This window comes from Gymnogyps californianus, chromosome 3, assembly GCF_018139145.2.
Source record: "Gymnogyps californianus isolate 813 chromosome 3, ASM1813914v2, whole genome shotgun sequence".
Classification (NCBI taxonomy): domain Eukaryota; kingdom Metazoa; phylum Chordata; class Aves; order Accipitriformes; family Cathartidae; genus Gymnogyps; species Gymnogyps californianus.
This window is the reverse complement of record NC_059473.1, coordinates 100,636,177-100,659,639: the sequence shown is the minus strand read 5'-3', so window position 1 is coordinate 100,659,639 and position 23,463 is coordinate 100,636,177. Positions and strand designations below refer to the sequence as shown.

Below are 23,463 nucleotides of genomic sequence, written 5' to 3'. Positions count from 1 at the left end.
CATAACATAAAAGCATAATAATACAGAAAGTCAAACAATTAAATAAGGCCTGGAAATCTAACTTGTCAGAGATTAAGTTTTATCAACTATTCTAATTGATAGTATTTTCAAAAACTACTGTTACTATTGCTATTTAATCTTTGCTTTCATATAGATAAAAACAATCACTTTCCATTTAGTACTAAATGTTAGGAACTATTCAGTTCCATGACATTATCTCAGACCTCCTTCAAAAGTTACATGTGATCAAAAATATGTCTACAGTAATTTGTTACACAGATTGTAACTCAGTTTTGCCAAAAAAATTATTAACTTTCTTTGCTAAAACTAAAAGCATGGCTTTGTTTTTGCAAATACAAGAGAAAATTCAGAATATTTGGAACAAGAAGTAATTCTTCGTAGCCAGGGTTTTTAGCATTTCATCAATTTTCTGGTATTTCACCTGTGCTTTACTGCTAACTGAAGCAGCACAGATTAACTCAGGTTTCTTTCCTGCTGTGTTGTAAGAAAGTACTGGTCACCAAAACTTTCCATCAATAAACATAGCAACTCACTCTTTAGACCACAGACAGGTCTGTGAATACAAATAAACGGTATCAATCACAAGACTAAAACTTGAGTAACTTTGCTGCCAATTTTCCTCAATCTCAGACTTTTCCTGTTCAGTCAATTGCACAAGAAAATTCTATTAAACTTCAATTTCTCTAAAATAACTAATAATATCATGCCTCAAATCATTTCCAACACTTTCCCGACCTTTGAAGATTAGATCTGCTTGTTTTTACTTACATAGAAAATCAGTCATCTTATCAAAGACGATACAGTTAATCTAGTGTAATCTATTATTTGGTAAATAAAGGTTTACTATACCCTATTCCATTTCTTGCATAATTTTGGAATAGAAATTACCAACTCCTCTACAGCTGGAATGAAGTTTCTGAGGTCTGCTTCCACTCATAACCTAAAAGACAGTGTATTCCCATTAACCATTTGCTTATGGCCTATGTTCAGCGCCAGCTTTGTTACAGCAAGCATAAGAAAATATTAATTTGGTTTTGGAACCTAACCTGGATTATATTAAGACTGTCTTAATTCACTTGCACATCAGGCCTGCTTCTTTACTTTTTCTCTTTCATTTACATAGCAAAATAAGGTTTTATTAATTTTCATTTCACTGTAAGGCTTAATTCAATTTGGCTGTTTTAAATCAAATTTCATGTTATCTATTGACGTCCTCACTTCTGAAATACAGCTCTCTTCATCGTGTGATCTTTTTTGCATTCCTTGAAGGCTACCTTCCTTTTCCAAAAAACATTGTGACATTATTATTTTCTTCTCCTCAGATTCCTGTTCTGTGCTCATTACTAGCACATTAATCAGTAGAGAAAAGCAAGCACAAGTTTGGGGAGGGACAGTGGGAAGGGATGAGAAATGTGACTGGGGGATTTCTGGCTCCTTTCACATTGCCACCTCAGTGTAGCCCTGTGTTTCAAGTCATGTAACATGCTGAGAGCCTACCCTTTACCAACTCCACACTAGATCACTTGTAGTTTATGCCCACACCAGTCCCTGGATTACAGAAATGGTAAACGTTCATCACAAATGTCTCTCATTCATTTTATCTTATATATAAAGTGGAAACACTATGGGTACAGAATAGCCTTTTTTTAAAATCAGATATGTGTATATATTAACACTGACCTGCAAACATATACTAGAGAAGGCAAATCAGAAAATAGGTTTAATATAACTATAGGTTAGGCATACATCTGCAGGAAAGGGAGAAATAAAACCCAGTTGTCCTGGCCTCCTTTCTTGTACTTTAATTACTAGGCCATATTTAACGTATTTCATTTAAAAAATTACAGGAAGATGACTACATGAAATCAGTACGCTGCAAGAAGAAAACTTTCAGATGCAATATAGGAAAAGCATGAGAACATAGCCTGAAAACTATGGCATGTAAAATTAAAAGAGAAGAGCATGTCCTGAATAAGAATAAGGAACAATTCAAGGACATAAAATGTAGCATCACTCCCCCATTTTCCAGAGCTGACACTATTTATGCGGCAGATAAACTAATAAATTACTGATGTTGGCAATGTAATAGGGATAGTTATTACTGAAGAAGAACTTGTTACTGAAGAATTTTCCCAAGGTATTAATAGACCATCCACAAGCTTTCCATCTGTTTTTTCTGGAACAAACATATTCAGTGTGACTAATACAAGGAAAATCCCACTATCTTTTCTGGTTGAAATTCCCTAATGCCGTATAACGTATTCAAATATTCCATGCATCAATTTCCTACTTATTTTATCAGGTGACAAAAGATACATTAAATGAGTTGACAGGAAGCATGAATAAATTATTTTCAAGTGTATCAAGAACCAGATGTTATTTATCTAAATGAAATTTGAAGAAAACATGGTAGGTGAGTTACTTGAATAAACACGTACACTTTGGAATCCCACAAGGCTTTATTATAGCTGATGATACAGCCTTCCCTCTGGCATTTTGTTCAACTTTGCTCAGAAAGAAATGGAGAAAAACTTTCCAGCAATAGGTAATAAAAATGATTAGAGGCACAGGTGAGAGACCAAATGTGCATATGTTAACTAGGAGTAGGGACATTTGAACTTCCAGTTCAGGCAATGTTTTGTCCAAATTTGATCTAAACAACTGCAATAACTGGTTGTCAAGGAAATTTATTCTTTCCAGAGATGATCTTTAGGTGGCTGAAAAAGTCCTTTAAGTTCATGAAAAGAAAATTAACTGGTGTACTCACTTTATACAAAAGGGCTTCTGACAGCTGTAATGTAGTGGTCATGCCTGTGGCAGAATCAGGAAAGGAAGAGCTGCTGGGTGGATGCAGGGTAGCTGTACATTGTGCAGGAAATTCTGAATGCACTGGGTGACAGAGTGGCCCAGAATTTGTAAAACCCAAAATCGGTTTCAATCTTTCTGTCCAACCACGACTGCATTGGTTTTAACTGATCATATATTTTATTAAGGAACTGTGAGCATGGAAAAAGTGAGCTCTTCAATACATTTATAGACATTCATATGCCTATATATAATCTTTGTTATCTGGAAACCAGAGTCAAGTTTTTTTTAACCTAGCATTATTCAGAGAGCAAGTTCAGGGCTCTCTCCTTTGTCTGTGGTTATCTACAGAGATATAGGAGAAAGCACAAACCACACCCTTAGTTGTTCTGAATTTTCTTTGATGAAAAACAATAAAGTGAAAAAGAAAAGAAATAGGAAAGAAGATGAGATCTGTGGACAGTACAACTTTGAAAAGTCTATTTACACTTTAACAACCTCCTCAGCTTCTTCAAGTGATAATCCACATATCCATTTGGAGTCCACATAACTAAGCAGTACTCAGCACAATCAGAGCATGCCAAAGTAAAGATTTAAGAGTCCTTTGTGGAATCAGCATCATTCTGACAAGTGCACAATCAAAACCAAAAGACCACCTCAAAAATGGTGAGGTTTACTTGTGATGGGATAGACCTACATGACTGGAGAAGCAAGCCTTGACTTACAGGGTGTGTGATCATTCCTCCCTTTGGAGGTCTGAACAACTTGACTGATTACAAATGAAGCCTAGCACCTGATTTAAGTGCAATTGAGATGCAAGATCAAATAGAAACTTGGGAGGGGTCTGCAAATATATTCTCTCTGAAAAGTAAAGTTAGACTACTACTCAGCCTTAAGTATCTGAAGTTCATCGACCTTCTGACTAGAGAGAAAAGGCAACCTTCACAGAAAAATAGAGAATAAATGGCCAGTGAAAAACAAGAAGTCTTCCCACAATGGACATAACATTCTATCAAATCTATAAAAGACCTTCTTACCAAATAACTAACCAAATAATCCCATATAAAATAACAAAATCCCAATAAATTTGGGGCAGAAAAAAATACAGACATGCTTTCAGGGAGAGGGCAACGGGAGTTACAGATGCTGAAAGGACTTTAACTGAACTGATGCACATAATGAAAACTTGAACACTAAGATATAATCAAAAATAGCAAGGATAGAGAGGACTCAGATTTAGATAAGCCTTAGGCCAAGTACATGTTCCATTTAGCCAGGTAGGCATATATTGCTCTTACTACCAGGAGTAATTGGAGAAAAACAGGCTCTTTCTAGAAATAACCATCCAGCATCCACATGTGTTGTGACTGGAGCACAGACTTCTCTAAATCCTTTATTGTCAGGTCTGCTGGGTGTGAGAAGAGCATAGGACCCCTTATCACCAAGCTCAGAAAATCCACAAACCAAAACTGTCTTAGGTGGCCAGATGTAAGCAAAATCTGGTAAACTGCATCTGACTTCATCTTTTGGTGATCCTTAGACAGCCATGGAAAAGGCATAAAGCATTATCTCTCTCTGTGACTTCAACTCCAAAAGTGTAGAACTCTAAAGGAAAGCAGACTGTATTTCCAGTTGAAGGCAAAACAGACAACATTTTGGAAAACCTCATTCATTTAACGACATCAAGAACAAATTTCCCACTCCTGATTCAATATACTGAAGTGAATGAGAATGTCTGACATCATGTTCAAGAATCATATGTGACTCAGATATCTGACAAAATAATTGCAATATCTTCCCAGAAAAGAAGAAAAACCCCTTCATTACTTTGCTTGGGGATGGAAACGATCATGTTTCCACTCACTGTTTCTTATAGTGAGCCCTTAACCTGGGCTCCCCATAAACAAACTCCTCCTAAAGCTCTGAATTCCAATACATCAATGTGTATTTTCTTTTTCTCTGGAGAAAAAAAGACTCCTGGTTTTGGGTACCCTTTCTGTCTTAGGAGGGAAACATGCACCAGTGACAATCTGGACAGAGAAGTGCCATACCCTGAGGAACATTCCAGCACTAGGTTAATTTGGCACACAGCAACACATAGTTACGCAAGATTGCACGTACCAAGATGGTCAGACATATGTGTTGCTAACCTCCATCCAAACATGGATTCTCTTTAGGGGGAATGATGCAGCAGGATGTAAGCCCCAAATAATTTTGATATCAGGTCTGCCCTTATGTACTCTAGAAGATGGTAACCTTAACTAAGAAAGACAGAGGATCAAAAGATCCACACTGAGATCCTTGGCATCCTCCTTCTTCAAGGTTCCTGTCACCCACCAAAATGAGGCACAAGCCACCACAACAACCTGTCCTGCAATGAGAGGTAGATACTGACACTAAGATGGGCTTAGCAGTGTGACAGTAGGCATCCTGATGACTGAGGAATGAACATCGAGCCCCTTTTAGAGAGCCACTGACTATCCTGTATTTGACCTTGCAGATATAAGTATGGATTTCTTTAAGTTCAGAATAGGCCCTCTCCCTTTCTTCTACTTTTAACACTACAAAGTGGCATCTGAAACCCCTTTGTCTTTTGGAATGGATGAAATCCAGCCTGATGGCTGGATGTCAAGAGGAAGTTCACTACTGATAAAGCATTTTCATAGGGAAAGACCTTGAAAAGAGATGGGGTAGATAAATTGAGAGATAGACAAGTTATGAAACTGAACGATGCAATCTGTTAACAATTGCCAAAATCCAAGAACCTGTAGCAATGTTCTCTCACCTGTTGTCAAAATATCAAGAAGCTTAAAGTAATGGCAAGGGCAGCAGAGAGAACAGTTCACAGCTTTTACCCACAATTCCCTCACTTCAAATACACCGCTGGGCTAAAAACCTACATTTGCCATAGTGTCCTGGTTTCAGCTAGGACAGAGTTAATTTTCTTCGTAGTAGCTGGTATAGTGCTGGGTTTAGGATTTAGTAGGAAAATAATGTTAACACACTGATGGTTTTAGTTGTTGCTAAGTAGTGTTTATACTAAGTCAAGGATTTTTCAGCTTCTCATGCCCAGCCAGCAAGAAGGCTGGAGGGGCACAAGAAGCTGGGAGGGGACACCGCCAGGACAGCTGACCCAAACTGGCCAAAGAGCTATTCCATATCATATGACATCATGCCCAGTATATAAACTGGGGGAGTTGGCTGGGAGGGGCGGATTGCGGCTCGGGAACTAACTGGGCATCGGTCAACGAGTGGTGAGCAATTGCATTGTGCACCACTTGCTTTGTATAGTCTAATTCTTTTAGTATTACTATTGTCGTATTACTATTATCATTATCATTGTTTTTCATTCCTTTCTGTCCTATTAAACTGTCTTTATCTCAACTCACGAGTTTTTTTTCCTGATTCTCTCCCCCATCCCAGGGGTGGGGGGGAGTGAGCGAGTGGCTGCGTGGTGCTTAGTTGCCGGCTGGGGTTAAACCACGACACATAGCCTTGTCTTTTGCTGCTGATAGAAGGAATACTGCGAATTCTAACCATAGCTTCCCTATTTAGGAATAAAATGGTCAGTGCCATTTGTACCTATAATGCAGGCATCACTATCTAAGCTTCTCAGTCTCTTCTTCCATTTCATGAATGCCATCTGCTTATTTCTAATGATTTTTCTGAAGCTCTATCCAGAGCATTTCCTTCTTGCTGCTATTCAAATCCCTCAGCTTTGTCCAGATAATTTCATTTATTACTTACTTCCTTTCACCCTTCCATTTCAGACAGAATTAATTAGCAAGAGAATTATTGCTCTGAGATTAATTTTTGTAAAAAGTGTTTATATGTTAGTCTCTTATTTATCAAAGCAATGCTATCAAAGCATTTATAAGAATCTGATACTTCTTCTCAGTTCAGATATTAGAAAACTGATCACTTGTTATCAAAATCAAATTCACAGAGTTGGACTCGGTGATTGTTCATCTTCAAATGCATTTTCCAAGCTAAAGAAATTAAGCAGTATCTTACAGTTTCCCATGTAATCATACTTATCCCAGTAATAACACTACAGAAATGCTGAAATTTCCAATTAAATATTTTCACTGAACTGCTTGCTTGGCTTCCTGAGAAACTGAAGTTTCTTCTATTTGGACCAGGCATGGACAAGCCTGTTAGATGCACAACATATAGTGAATCTCAAGGCAAGAAAAAAGCAAGTGATCTTCTTCCCATTGTTGTCGCACATTAAAACATTTGCATATGCCATTCAGCTACAAATCAAGAAATGTTATCTAATTTTTTCCCTGACAAGTGTTACTAATTCTGTAGCCTGAATACAACTGCATAAAATCTCTTACACTACCATATGGCTATATACACTAAGAATAAACAACAAATATCTTAGAAGGTTAAAAATTTTTAGTCATTTAGTGCTCCATTGTCCATGGAGATAATAGCATCAGTCTTAATTCTGTACTTAATTCTCTACAGTATTTACTTCATTCTGGCAGTAATAGTCTATATTGATCTGCTTGAGGTCGAATATAGGGTGAAACATAGGTTCTTTAACTAAATAAAAAGTCACAGTAAACAGCTTATTTATGATGCTAAGCCATGTATCTCTCAGAAAAGTCAGAAGCATTTTAGTCAGCAAAGAAGATAAAATATGTCAGCAAAGACGCTAAAATAAGCACAAAACAAAAACTGCAAAAAGACATGTTAACAGTGAGGATGATTAATTATGGAACCATGTAAACATTGTTGAACTTTTCAATAGAAAAGATAATTATTTTTTAAGGCAGCATATGTTCAACCAATGATGAAATTCCTACTAATTAATGAAAGATCTCTAACTAGTTTTAAGCAGCTGTCCCTTTTGCCTTTCAAATTTCCGTTTTTTAGAGTCTATATATACGTGCACCAACTTTCAGACAATTATTTTACTATTGTGATTTCTAAAGGATTATAAAGAACACGGAAATCACCCAACTCAGTAACAAAGATGTGGTAAGCTGGACTGTCCAAAAAGAATTAGTTATTTTCAGTTTCCTACATTCCAAAATAAAAATCTCTCTTTAAGCAGTTTGGGATCTCAGCTATTCTCACAGTCTTTGTCAAAAGAGCACTACCACAAAAGCATCCTGAAATTCATCTTCAGAAATCCATTGCACACTATGACAATATTTAAGTCGGTCTTAACTTTCAAAATAAATTTACTTGAGTACTTTCAAAGTTAATTCAAAGTTAATTAATTCAGAGAGTAAATTCAGACTAATGTGTTTGCTGGATTTGTTTATCAAATGTACAGTCAGAAAATCATCAATTTTAAAAGAAAAGAGGGTATATAATATTTTGGGGGGAATTCAGAGACTAGACTTAGTCTGATCATATTTGCCAACCTGAAAATGCTAGGTTGGTACTGTATTTGCCATTGCTTGTTTGCTTATTACAAGTAGAGAATGACAGCATCAGAATTATTTGTTTGTAATAACACCATTTTGCAAACTTACAGTATCCCCTGGTGACCCTTTTGCTCCTGGTTGACCCGGTGGTCCAATTTCACCCTATATTTTTTACATAAAGAGAAGAATTCTGTGATTAATGTATGTATAGTTATCAAATTTGTTAAATATTCTTTAATTATGCAGATTTATTTAGTTAAGATTTCTCCAAGTATTATGAAATTAACTTTGTTATTTTTAAATCCTTCTGGAACAGTTGAAATAAAACCTAATGAGAGATTTTCAGACATGCCACAAAGAATTTGGAGCATGTCTCCATTCATTTGCAGCATGATTTGATGTCCTAAATCCCCACTATGAAAACTCTCCTCTGAGCACAGACTGAATCCTTACTTTGGAATGGGTATATATATGCACAGGTTTTAACTGTGTTTTGAACTATTAATAATACCTTTTGTCCTTTTGCTCCTTGATTTCCAGGGATTCCAGGAATTCCCTGAGGGGCAAAAAGAAAACCTTTTAAATATATGGAAGTTTCTCCAGAAAATAATATATAACCTCTCCCTTCATGTTCTCATAAATTTAACATTTTCCATATGATTGGGGTTCAAAATATGGGCAGGAAATAGAAAATTAAAAAAAACAAATAAGAGAAAAGAGCTTCAGCTGGAAACATGCAAACAGTTTCATCTGGGGATACAATGAAACACTAACGTTCAGTCTTTTGTGCTTTTGTGCCAGGAGTCCATGTCTGCCACTGGGCAGGCTCACATGCTCCCGGTTGCCCACCAAGGCCTGCAATGCTTTACCCTGACTGGGTAACAAACCACTTTTCATTATCCATAAGACTTCCCACGTAAGATCGAGCAAAATTCCTGGTCAATAGGACAATGAGTATGACAAATCCTGTTTTCCTATCTAAAATACAGTGATTGTAACACAACACAAAAGATAGCTATAATTATATTTGATGTATGTTAGCTTCCACCTCCATAAATACTTGAAGATCTCTGTAATTTCCTCATCATCACTGCTCATTTAGCTCTACAGTATATCTCACAGCTTTCTTACAGTGATCATTTAAATGAATATAATTCAGTTTTAAAGCAAAACTCCATAAATACTTAAAACGGTAGTCTACATTCAGTTAATCTATTTTTTCTCTCAAGTAAAACTATTCAAATTTATTGGACAGACATTACTCTTAATTGTACCATTATTAATCTGCAGCAAGAATTTGGCTTACAGACTTTACATTTTAATCTAATATTGAAATTAATATGCTGCAGTGAAAACAAGAGGACTGTTCTAGACACCACCAAAACAAATGCATTCCATGGGAAAAAAATTAACATGAATGTAACAACCAAGAATAACCTGATAGTTTCCATATGGATTACATCTGTGCAACATTGGCTTGGAAAAGACAGCTCCATTGTTTTGCAGTTTACACCCAACTTCTAGTTAATAATGACCCCATCAAGCAGAAACAGTTCATTGGTCAATGGCACATGAGTTAACAATGACATCCTGAGCATTTTACAGGTCATCAAAATTCCAATGTACCTATCATTAAAAGAAGAGATCAAAGAATACAATAAAAAGAACTGGAAAACAATGTCTCATTCTGAGACTTCTACTCACACTGTGTAACATAACTCTTCTTGCTAAACTTTTGTCCAAAACCATCTTAGATGTTTTGCACAAATAAAGAGATGGGAAATAGGGTATATTTTTCATCACATTTAGCAACTTCCAGACCTGTCCATGAGTTCTCAGTATAATGATTTAACAGTTAATTTCTATAGCTGTAAAATATAAAACTAAATTATAAATATCTGTACCTGTAATACAAAACAGAATTTCATATATGCTGAAAAAACCTCCCACTAGGTAGCAACCTTCTCATACTGAAAGGATGTACCAAAGCTTTCCATGGTTACATTTCTATGCTATTTGCAGGGCTGAGAGAAGACAGTTCCACATATTTATTCAAGACAGCAAATGATTTACCATTATATAAGCATGCCTAAAAGAAGAAACACAGTGTCCCGCTGAGTTGCGTTGAACTTTCTTGGCTAAAAGAAATTGCTGATACGAGACTTTTAACCTTATATCAGTGGCAAAGAAGGATAAAACTCAAAGAACAATTGTAAAACTAAGTCATATTTCCTTTTTTTTTCCCCCTTTTTTTTCTTCTGATTGACTCTGCACTACTGAAGTACACGGAAGTTAGGCTTTTACTTCAGTGGGAGCTGGTCCAGACCCTTAAAATTCTCTTACAGCTTGTTGACATTCACTCAGCTAAGAATGAATCTATCACTTATGCTAACGTGAGTGATTCCCAGAGTACATGGGGTGGGGATTTTCAGTTATTTTCCACATGTCAGTTGGCACAAAAGAAGGAGAATGAAGTGGCTAATTTGGTCACAAAGAATTAGTTTTTCCCATGAGAGTTATTTTTCTGTATAGCTTCCATGGTTCAGTAATTACAAAGACTAATTTCTGTAGGATCAGCTCCAGGATGCCTAAAAAATTAAATTTGGTTTCCTTCTCATTATCTATTTCCGATCTATTACTTCCTTTTACATGGATAATCTCTGGTTATGTCAATTAGAATTATTTGCTCTTTCCCAGAAGACAAGGTTAAAAAGTAGTTCAGATATCCTGAGTTTCTTCCCTAACTTCTAGGTCAAAAGCCAAACCAAGCTTTGGAAATGTGTCTTGTTCCTGAACAGATATTTCACATGCAGTACAAATCCTGAGAATCTGAGCATTTTTTTGTCCACCATGAGTAATAAGCACTTTTAATAGGAAGTTACGTTTAACAGGGTGACATAACACTAACTAAACTATCAAAGAAACCTTACTCTAATTATCAGAAAATGTATTCTTACTTTAAAGCATGAGGCAAAGCAACTAGTTTTACTCCATTTGTAGGATAAAAATGTAGGTTTTGTGACAAGAATATTGTAACTAAAACTATCACAAATGCCTGTGTTTAATCAAAACTTAATATGAAACAGATTCATCATGCAATTTTTCTGCCACTAAGGGAAACACAATGTTTGGAACCACTACAAATGGGAAAACTGCCACCCACCGGGAGTAACAGAATCAATGCTACGGAATAATTCATGATTCACTGGCCTATGGAAAAAAATTGCCTTTGGGGATGTCCTTTGCAAAGCTATCAAGCAATATTTTGTTCATATGAAATAAGAAAAAGGGGTTGTAATTCTAGATTTTCTTTTCTTTGTCTTTCCAGAAAACTTATTTTAAACGGTTTGTATTTATTTGTTATGCAGTTATAATACCAATAAAACATAGCATTACATTTCTAGCCAGAATAGCTAAAAATCAAAGTATCTACTGTGCTTTAGTGATTTCTGTCCTTACATGAGTTGGACTATCTTACACTTCTGAATCAGTTAATTTGTTCCCCTTCTTCTTTTACATCAAATTTCATGTAAGGTTTATTCAGTGTTTCTTCATATTTAAAAATGAAGTTTATTGCAAGCCTTACCACTGCCTTAGTTCTTTCAGCATCATCAATCTGACTTTCTCAATTACCCTCATTTCATTCAAATGCTCTCCTCCTTTCTCTGAAATTTTCCCTTAAATGTGAAGTCTTCCCTTACTCCATAAAAGCCTGTAATATTATTCATTATTTTAGCCTTAATCAGCAAGTGCTATAATCACATGAAATTTAAAGCCAGCAAGATAGCCTAGTAAACCTAATTCCTTGGTTTAAAAATGTGTCTATTATTCTAAAGATTCTCAGCTGCAGTTTTATCACACACTGCTGAGTTTGTGCCTAAAAACTAATGTGATGTATCAGTCTGGCAGCTAACCAAGATTTTTTATTTTATTGACACACTGCTGTCTTTACCCTTCATTCAGCCTCCTTTGCTTGTTTAATCATTTATCTTTCAACCTGTGTTACCTATGTCTACCTAGAAGCCTGTCAGCTTTCTAAGCTTTTGTTACAGACCTGGGAGACTTTGCAGGGTAACCCCAGGACCTAAAGGGACACTTGAATGCCATGTAGGTAACTGAAATCATCTCTGGTGTCACTGAAGGTGCTGTGGGATAGCTGATCTACCCTTTGAAAAAGATGTCAGCCTGCTCTAAGAAGTGTGTCATACATGCCAGATGTTGCAGTTGCCCTCATACATCTCAAATGGCTCTCGGTGCCAATGCCTAGGCAACTAAATCCCACACACCTTGTTGTCTTGTTCTCTGGAGCAAAAATTATCTCTTATTTTTTCTTTTCTTTGCTTCTTTGTATATGCCTGGTGTGATAGGTCTCTATAGGGTCAGATAGCAAAAGCTTCTGACAAAGTCTTCACATTGGCTAGGAATCACAAGATATGTAAGTGTAAAGTAGGATATCCAAAGGTAAAAGGAGCTATGGGTATGCTTTACTTGCAAGAAATAGCAATGCTTCGCCATGGGTCTCACAGCTTCATCACAGATTGAAGCTCATCTGGGTATGCAACTAAATCCCCTGATGCAGTCTTCCTCAGCTGCAGCCTCCACAGCTGGGATTTCAGAACACCCAAAAGCATGAATTTGTTTCTGTTGTGATGATGAGTTTCAACGATGACACTTCTACAATTCTGTATAAATATTCTATTTTATCCAAATTTTAGCAATTTAAATAAATCTTCCATTCTTTGATAATACCTGGCAGATACAATGGATTTAACTGTAAAAGGAACATGGTTTCACAATCCCCGGAAAATTTTTCTTGTAGCTTTCATTAATCATGAAGTGTCTATTTTTGTTTTGGATGATATGAAACAGCTGGATTTTTTTCCATGCAGCCCCACAAAAAATCCATTAAGTAAATTGCCTGAGGCCTTATATACAGATCAACTAGGTGTAAGCATTTTTACTTAAGCCACAAGCTACATTTCTCAAAATATTTTTCCCACTTTTTCTCGCCAGTATCATGGATTATTTGTATGTCCCTCATGCTTGACTGTATGCTTGTGAACAGCAGAAGAAACCATGCATAAAATCTTTTTCCAGAACAAAACAAAACAAAAACTATTTTACTCCTAAAAAGAGTATTTATTAGCCTATTCTATTCTTTATTTTCTGCTACTGTCTTTAATATTCCCCATCTCCTCAGTGCCTGGTAGGACTTCATTCTTCAGTACTGGCTGATAGCCCTAGTATGGAAAGTAGGAGTTTCTAGACTACAGACAACATATCCATTATCATAAAACTCTATCTTTGGAAGATGCAAAATTATAGAATATTTCCAAAAGCTCCTCTGTTATGAGCAAACTGTTTTGCAGTCAATTCTCCAAGAAGATGGAGAGAACATTAGTATAACTATCTTATTATTATCTTATCTTCTTAGGGTAGGTATACAAAACTGTACTCTTTCAACACACTGCTTTAAACAGGCTCCTCGCTGAACACAGTACATCTGGACTTATTTTGTAATGTGTCAAACATTTGATAAATACTGTCTAGGACAAATCACTATGGAACAGTTTTTCAAACTATCCATTCTTCTTTCAACATCAAGACAAAAATACCTGAAATAATATCATTTTTCTCTATTAAAAATGATCACGATTTTAAAAGTTATGCTAAAACAATACTTCCTGTTTAAACAGTGAGACCTTCTGAAAAAATGAAAAGGTAGTAAAATGTAAGGTAAGCATAGACCCTTTATTTCAGAGGTCATTATTTGGGGGGAAAAAAATCTATCAGCTTCTCTACTACTATTGTTGAATATTGGTAAATACTATGGTTTACTTTATCGCTTAAGACAGTTTCTGCTTTCATATTTTATTTTTTTATAAGCATTGTCAGTGAGGTTATTTTGCTGTGACTCTACCTTGTTTAAATTATATTAATTTTAAAAAATTGATCCATTGAGTAACATTTAGAAACTTTTGTTAAAAGGTGGTCACATTCTAGGCTATTGCCCATTGACACAACAAAAATTCAAACTGTATCCCTAATGATCATTCGTAATTCAGGCAGTGACACAAGCCTCACAAAAGACTCCCAGCAAGGCACTGAGAAACTGTAACCAGAGTTTCAGTCTTAAAAAGTCCATAGGCTTTTTAGGAAGATTGCCAAAATGGTGCTTATTTTGACCCTACTCTTTCTTCAACAGGGTATCTGTTAATCAGGGTCAGCTGAAGGATCAGGTTTAAAACAGGTAAAAGTCATGACTGCTGATAAAAAGATCGTTTTTCTAGTGTATATGAGTTCTCTGAATTATGTTTCAATCAAATGGCTCCTTCCACTCTGAAAAATCTGCAGTTCTGATTCTGGGAAGACACTAAAGGACATTACGTGAACTATAGCAATAGAACAAGATTCACAAAAGATATCTATTTACGCACATGTTCCCATGATCCCTTTAAACACCTGAAAAATAAGACTGTTCATGTATTACTGATCCTTACTTGAAAAAGCATACTCGATGATACACGAGAGATTTACTGGAGGTATGTAAAAAAGTACAAGTCAAGCCATAATTTGGATAGAAGTACAACAGTCAAGATACTTTCTAAAAGATTACAGCAAATCCTTGATAATCCTAATAGAATGAAAGACACAAACCCAATTTGGATAATGGATAAAACTTTGTACTGGGGAAAGTAGCAAAATATATGGAAAAGAAATTCAATGAAGCTGCATCTGCTACTACTGAGTAGTTGGAATTGATGACAAAGAAAAATAGGCTAAATAAAAAGAAGCATTCCCACAGACAAAATGAGCATCCACCGGACTAGCATAGCAGCTTTAAATTAAATGCAGGAAAGGAAAAGGCATTACCAAGATCTTTGCAGTTATAAGACCAGAGTTTGCAAACACTTTTTTTGGCAAATCAGTTATTAAAAATAAAACACACGTACGTTAAATGTGGAACACAGTGACCTCTGTTGCATTGCCAACAACACAGACCTTGGAAAACTGTAATTTGAAAGTTGGAAATACTAATAGAAAACGAAAACTCTGTATATCCTGTCACAGGCTGAAACTGGTGTCAATGTTTCTTGTAAATACCCTTCAAAATAATATGAGTATCAGACTTGTCAAATCTTTGTGGATCCAAAGGTGGCCAGACAAAACCCGAGCCCCCAGCCCTGCAGGTGACACCGCGATGCCCTCCCTCTGCCTGCCATGCCAGGCACCAGCTTTACAGACTGTGCAAACCAACATCCAATCTGTCTAAAAAGTTTACACTGACTTCTAACAGCTGACAAACTGACCCATGTTTGACACTTACACATAAATACGCTGATATTCAAGCAGTTACATGCCTTCAAAATGTTTTAAAATTTCTCCACTACTTAAATTATGGAGAAAAGCTTATCATGGGTCACACAATTTGAGCACCTTGCACACATAAGAGAGGGCAGGCTGAAGATGGCAGAGCCTCCTCAAAGGGCAATGACTGCTGCTCTGATCCTTGCACCCAACATGCCTGGCTGTCTGACACTACAAGAATCGCAGTTCTGTTCATACAGGTCACACTGATGAGGAAGAATGCAATTTTCAGCCATCCCCCTTTCCTGTAGTAAGAAGCCACTCAGTTAAATTAGCAGTGAGTAGGTTTAACAACAAATCATGCACTTTTTTCCATATGGTGCATACTGTGAAATTTGTCACAGGATGTAGCAAATGAAAAGAGTAAAACTGTGTTCCAAAAAGGACTGTAAAATTACTAGAAAATTGGTCCATTGCTGGCTATTAAGCATGATGGGCCAGCATGCATTTTTGGCTAAGGAAGTCCCAAAAGCTCTGACAGACAGAATCTGGCAGTAAATAACGGGGGGGGGGGGGGAATCATTTTCTACAGACTCCTATCCATTGTCAGAGAAAAGTTCTGTGATAATTCCTTTAGTCTTAGTCTGCATGGCAGTTCTTATCTGTTTAAGAAATAGCTAAGAAAAGTTGGTGCAGAGACTGGGATCAAACCCTCCCAGAGCACAAAGAAGGAAAATCACACCTTGACTCACACAGCAATCAGTAAGAATAAATTTAGTTACTAAAACTAATTACTAAAGCAAAAATTAATTTGCACACTAACAGTCAAAGGTTGTTTCTGTGTGTTTAATATTGTGTTAATATGTAGGTGTGTTAATATTTCTGTAGTACATTTCTTTATTCTTGGTCTTAGTGGATCTAATAACCTCGATTTTGCTGGTCCTGTATTAATTTATTCCATATTGGACCAATACGAGTAAAATGTGTCAAAATCCTAAAGTAAATTTTTTTTAAGCTTGACCTAAGAACAGGTTCCCATAAGCACTGTGTTCCCTGTGCTTCATTAGCCCAGAGTACTATTTGATTTGTGATATGTAATCTTAGAACAATGGCTAAGCACAAATATACAATATTTTTAAATTACCTATCTGAAAAAAAACCAAATGCTGGTCATAACATACATCATGATGAAGACTTCCAATACAACAACATGTGGTACAAATGAAAAAATATGTATTTTTGTCATGGGGGGGGTTCAGTTTGGGAAGGAGACATCTTATACGATCATAATATTTTAATCTTAGCAGAAACATTAATTAAGCCTTACAAATGGATTTAAATTCACTCTGATTAAAGATTGGTTAGTTTTTTGTTTCATTATGGATGGGAAGCCAGCCTGTATTCAGACAAGACTTTCCATAGCTTCAATTCACTGTAATTTTAATACATAAAGATTACAAAAATGAAAACACTAACTGCACAAAATTTCCCCAAATTTGCTAGCACTGTATTTACTGAAGTACCTGAGACTCGAGTATCAACTTCTCAATTTCAGGCTTAAAGCTCTTTGCAGACAGGGACTGTCTTCATTGCTTCCTGAATAGAGGTGAACCAACTGATCCCAGTTACAAAACTATCTTTATCACCTTCTTTATAGCAAGAATATTGAGTATAAGCAATACTAATGTGGTTTCTCTGATGAAAGGATTTTTAAGGCTCACAAATACTGCAGAACTCCCTTATTTAACTTCACTATATCGTTTCCTATTTCTACACTACAAAGTATGTGATAATCTATCCTGAACAATTGGTATGACCCTAACTGAGCACACACTGCACAAGAATAATGCAATGCTATTGATCATGAAGGACACATGGAAGAAGCATAACAAGAAACTAGTTAGACAGCCCAGCTACCACTTGAACACAAAAATAACAAATAAGCCCTTCTTTAAGTTGTTTGCTTGTTTTTCTCTTCCACATTTTCTGGAAGGGTTAAATTCAACTAACTTTAACTAATCTAAAAATCTAAACTAAGCCAGTTAAAAGAAACAGGCAACTTCAGAAGAAAATGACCACTTCTATTTGAGACAATTATTTCATGATGGGATGAATAATCCTATACAGATATTAGTTTTATATCAGAGAAGAACCATAACACAGAGATGGACTAAATATGTCTACTTGACTATATGAGGTAAAATGAAAACCGCTCTGGATAATTATCAGAGTATAGATTGTAGATTAGATGCCCAGATGCAGCACTTAGAGCCCTGAAGGAGTTACAGCTAGATTGCTTCATATCACCACCCTGACCGCAGTTCTCAAGCAGGCTGTAACTCAGGCCTTCTGAGGACATAGGTACAGCAAATCTTTTCACTGGCTTGTCCCATATGTTGAAGAATAATAATGACTAGCAAGAAAACTGGCTACCCTGTTACTACCCTGTTGAAGTTGCATCAGAAGAAGGAAAGCCAAACATCCTTTTGGTAATCCTCTTTCTACTTGTAGTTAAGTAACTCACCATAAACATGTTGAGAAGCACAGAATAGAACGACAATGTGTAAATGAACTCAACTGACATAATAAATATTTATGGCTGCTACATTCTAACTGAGTGTCTTCTTCATTCATAGCCTACTGCCTATGTTTGGTTTCTAAGTATAGCAATCAGCTGAGGGAAGTTTCTGTTTGGTCTCCAGAGTCACTGAGAACTCCAGCAGATATTTACCTAAGCGGTAAATCAAAATGCTAATTCCTAGTGTTCATAGTGTATTAGGACAGAAATATTTAGGGGATGTGTTAAAAGCATTCAGACATCTCTTCTTTTGATTATTCTCTAGCATGAACATTAACAGAGATACAAATCATACCAAGAAGAGGGCACTTTTGCTAGAAACCTGAAGTACCATGTCCCTGTGCTCTATGGAGCAACATTTGAATACATCTAGGAATTTGTAATTACTAAGATTCAAATCATACTTAATATTACGGTTATGTCAAAATGCAATGATACAAACCATTGACAATTGATAATGTGTGCGCCTAAAAATGAAATATGAAATTGCACACACAAACAGAAATTGCATTGTGAAGCATTAGCTCCTATAGCATTGCCTGTGACTACGTGGAATTACCAATGCACAGTTTAAAAAGCTTGGTCTGAATTTTGCATTTATACACCATAAATGGGGGGAAAAAAACCTACACACACTCTGCTTTTATTCACCATAAATTATAATCTTTATCATAAATGACAATTTGTCTGACACATATTTAAAGATTCAAAATATTTCCATTTTGCAGCGTATGTTAAAACAATAAAATCCAGATCCATCTTGATTTTCCGTAGCTTGCTTCTGAGACCTGACAAAATGAAAGACCACAGTAAGCACAGTGTTGAGTGACTTGCCACTTAGGACAGGCACATATTAATTACATATTCATGCATTTCGCTGTCTAACATAGTCTAACATACACGACACTTTCTGTGTGATTGAATACAGCTGCTAAGCAATAATCTTGAACAGAATTGCTGTGAATTACAGATGAAGCCAATGCAAAAATGACACTTATGATTTGGTAAACTAAATTAATATGTTCTATGCCTTGTATTTTTGCATAAGATCTACTGTCTAAATGACCATTTATTTTTACTAAAAATATTTTTAATTCTATTAGTATAGATACTAGAAACAGAGGTATTTTATATCCTACCTCTGTAATATGTGTGAGAGCAGAAAATTAGCATAGACACACAAATAATAAAGCTGGCATTGCTGCAAAATATTTCAACACAAAGAGAAAAAAATATCTTGCATATTACTTACGTGTAACTCCTCTGCCACAATCCACAAATGGGATGTTTACTCCACCGGTTGTCAAATATTTTCTCCTTTACAAAAGAACTTTTCATTTTTTGCTCCTTCTTCCCAATAAACTGCAAAAATGTTACTTCAACGATTTCAAATACTTTGCAATATCACGTTTTGGTTAAAAGGCGATGCATATAGGACTAAATCAGGCCAAAATCATGTGATGATACTGCTACCCAATAGGGACTGTTGGGTACTTTGGCTGTCAGAAGTTCATTCAAATGTATTTCACTATGCATATATTTATTTTTCTGATCCTAGGCATAATGTTTCTGTTGAGGAATATACAAAATCCATTTTGTTAAAGATGTAATTTCCAATGTGTTATCTATATTACTGAAGGATTTGACAAGTGTCTTGAAGTGTTCCTTGAAAACTGTGGGAGCTAAGAAGAAAACTGTAAGGCAAGAATAATGCAGAGATGTTGCTGTTTCAAGATTAATTAGCACTTGTGAAACATTGTTTACTGAAAGTATAAACACTAACTTTCCTGGCACTAAAATGGTAGGTGTCAGCCCAATACACAACATATATCAGTCCAAACATTCTCTTCATACATCTCCTACTTCAGAAAAGCCTTTCTTGGATGTATGAAAGCAGCACACAACTTCAGGAATGCCCTAAGTATTATTATTAAGATAATAATAATAATTTTTATTATTATTAGCCCTAAGATCCAAAAGAATGCAAATGAGTCCTTTTTTAAATATCACATGTCAAAGGAAGTGAATGTTAATCACTTAAGGCACACCTACTTTATACCAGTTTTATTATATAACTTTCAAGATCTTTAGCGGTTATTCTCTTCTTAGCGGGGTGAATTAACCTGTTATGCCTGGAAAGTATTAGATCAGATCAAATTAGATTAAACACTTAAGCAAACACATAATTCAGTAAACTTACAGGGAAAGTAAAGAATGATTAAAGAACTTCTAAACTTTCTCAGATCAGCTACTCAGACAGAGCCAAACTAGATTCACACACATACTCACACAGATTATACAGTTTTAATTCTTTAATCTAAGCCAATTCAGCAACCAATCAAATTTTTAACTGAGATTTGGGACTAAAGAAATTTCTGATAAAGAATACAGGATCAATTTACAGTTGTGTGGATTTGCCCATTCAACTCCTCAAAAATCTCCTCTTTATCAAGTCCAGTAATTTTTTAGAATGTCTTTTTTTCAGTCCAAGCAGTAGTATGTTAGCTAATATACTTGAAATGTATCTGTGCATCATTTGCTCAAAATAACACAAAAGAACTCATCGGAAATGCTTTTGAATGATAATCAGTTACAGTAAACTGACTTTTTCCCACTTAATACATTAAAAGTCAAATTGTGTAGCTATAATGTTCAAATATAGCTTTATCAGATGATAAACCATCTCTACAGAAAGGCCCACCACAATATTAATACTAAGAAAATCTAGTTTCTGGTACTCAGAAAAAAGGTAGTGATGTTTGTAAGCATGTGCATATTGCGGTCTCTGCAACTGATGTGAAGGTCTCCAGTTTCCTAAATGCACAAGCATTTAAATGGGCAAACATCTACATGTATTTTCGAGTAACATTACCGTGAGAGGGGATATCTGATGTGTACTGTATACATCCATACTGCCAAGTTGATACACTCTTAGTTTCATACCGGATCTCTACACTCCATCTTAGCCAAGCTGAGAACATGACAGCTGAATGCTGAAGCTGCAGTATGAAGTGAATATGATCATTCCCTCAGTGGGAAAAACCACAGGTGGAACAATGTGTGTCACCGCTCGTACTCTACAGACAGTATAAGCTTATGCCAAAGCACTTCATCTGGGAAATAAAGCTCACTTTCTAGTACAGATAACTAATAAGTATAATATCAAGTTTAAAGTCTCTACATGAAAATTTCCAATAAATACCCAAAATTATTTTAATGCATAGAAGAAATTACACTTTTCAGAAGAGTTTGTGGTTTTGTGTATAAACAGGACTAGTTCATTGGAATCACTCATGGAATACAAATAAATAAGCATTACCACTAATTTTGTGCTTAGAAGATAGCTACTGCGCTCTTTAGCAAAGCTGCGCCTTCAAATGTTTGCTGCAGGACAATTCTTTCAGAATCACAGTTTTAACAGATTTTTTAATTTAGACAAGATTCACAAATTATTAAGAGACATTTTAACAAACGACAAGCATCTGTTTATTGTAATACAGCTCAGCAAGTCAGCAGGGAGATTTTAAATTGGTACAACATATTGGTCAGAGGTATTTCTATCACTATGTTTACAAACCAGCTGCAATGGCGGAGGAATGCTGGTATGTAACTTCTATCAGCACATGAATTAGTAAGAAAAGTGTCAGCGTAGCCATAAAAAGGCCACTACAGCATACAAGCGTAAAACAGACTACTCTGAGTACTGTTTATAACTATTTATAGCACATGCCATTCATGTCCATAATAGGCTTACAACTACAACTCCTTTCGTATTTCCTTACATCTTTCAAGAAATTGCCTTTGTTAACATTGCATCTATAAAATAGTCTTAAAGAAATGGCAGTAAGGTATGCCACCTTTTCTCCACTTGATTTTCCAAAGTTATCCAATTTGAAATGGTACTAACTGAAAAAATCCAAAAATAATACTTTCCTAAGTCTCTGTAGACAAAATAAAAATTAAAAAAGATACTATATAATTATAGAAAATTAATATAATTAATGTAATTGCACAGTGTGTGAAGACAGAAATTTAAAAATCAGAAATCATGAGGAACAGACAGAAAGTGAGAATTAGATGGGAGAGAACTGTTAGTTTTACAACTTAGAAAAGCAGGCATTATTTTCCAAGTTGCATTAGGTCAGTGGGTCCAAGTTTATTACAGCATTTATTGTGGCCCCAGTCCAGACTGAACTCAATGGGAATCTTTCCATTGACTTCAATACGCTTTGGATCAGCAACTATGCTGTCATGTCTTATATCTTTTTTGTCAACTGGGAATAACAGAGTAGTTCAGACTAGTCTGCCTGAAGTTCCAGAAGTCTTTAATTACCTGTTTCTTTACAGCACCATTCTCATATTTATCTTCTTAATAGCAATTAACTCTGCTGAAAATGTAGTATGGAATGAATTTACTTAAAATAACTTGTCAGTCAGAATGAAGAATATAATCTAGGTCACAAATGAAGTCTGCTAAAAATATATACACCTAAAGTGGATCTAAAAGTTATAATTGACAGGAAAACCTGCATTCAGTATAAAAATATGGTTGAGCTTACAGCAAGCACTGTGTAATTAAAGAACAGCTATTGAAAGTATTGTGCTGTCAAAGCTGTCATCTCCCCCTTCCTCAAATGGGAACAAGCCTAACAACATCTGTCATAGTAGCTCCAGCAATCAGAAAGTCATCAGCAAGACTCTGCCCTGTCTACTCCAACAATTCAGAAATTAGAAGAAGAAATGAAGAAACAATCACTAAAAAACTAATTCAACTAACCAAACCTACTTGTAAAGAAATAATGATGTATGGCATATGCCTACTAAAGTCTTACTGCATCAGCTGTTTATGTAGAACAAAACACCCCACCTGAATAACCATTTCACTTTATACATAAATGTATTTACAGGTCAAAGTCAGAATTTTCAACAAAGAAATAAGGTATTCTTTTGAGACCCACAAGACATCATATGCAGAGCAAATACTAGTCCTTACTTCCCTTATGACTGTAATGATAACACCTTTGAAAAGCAGGCCATCAGTGTTCAGAGTTCAGCTGCTACTACCAAGGCATCTCAGACTAGTGGAAAAGAATCAATATTAGATTTGAAGCTAAGAATTTTGATAGATTCACACCAACCAGTTTGCTGAGTCTCCTGATCACTTTTCTCTTAAAGATCGACAGGAAATAATTTCTTCTAAATATATTACTTATAAAGAGAGTGCTACTTTATAGCAGTGCGTACTTTAAGGCAATATAAAAGCTGAGTGAGTATTTAGTACTTCACAAGTATTAAATCCACACAACACATGATCTTTTGAGCACCAGAAATACAACAGGATTTTTATGCTTTAATCTACTGAGG

The 23,463-nt window shown here is 35.6% G+C and overlaps 1 protein-coding gene across 1 annotated transcript in view; it reads right to left on the bottom strand.

Annotated features, from left to right (window-relative positions):
• COL21A1 (collagen type XXI alpha 1 chain) overlaps positions 1-23,463 on the bottom strand; it is a 116,265-nt gene that overhangs the window by 19,174 nt on the left and 73,628 nt on the right. The window contains exons 18-19 of the mRNA XM_050893487.1: positions 8,725-8,769; positions 8,322-8,375 (exon numbers count right to left, since the gene is read on the bottom strand). Coding sequence (XP_050749444.1) covers positions 8,322-8,375; positions 8,725-8,769 — 99 coding nt within the window. The remainder of the gene's footprint in view (positions 1-8,321; positions 8,376-8,724; positions 8,770-23,463) is intronic.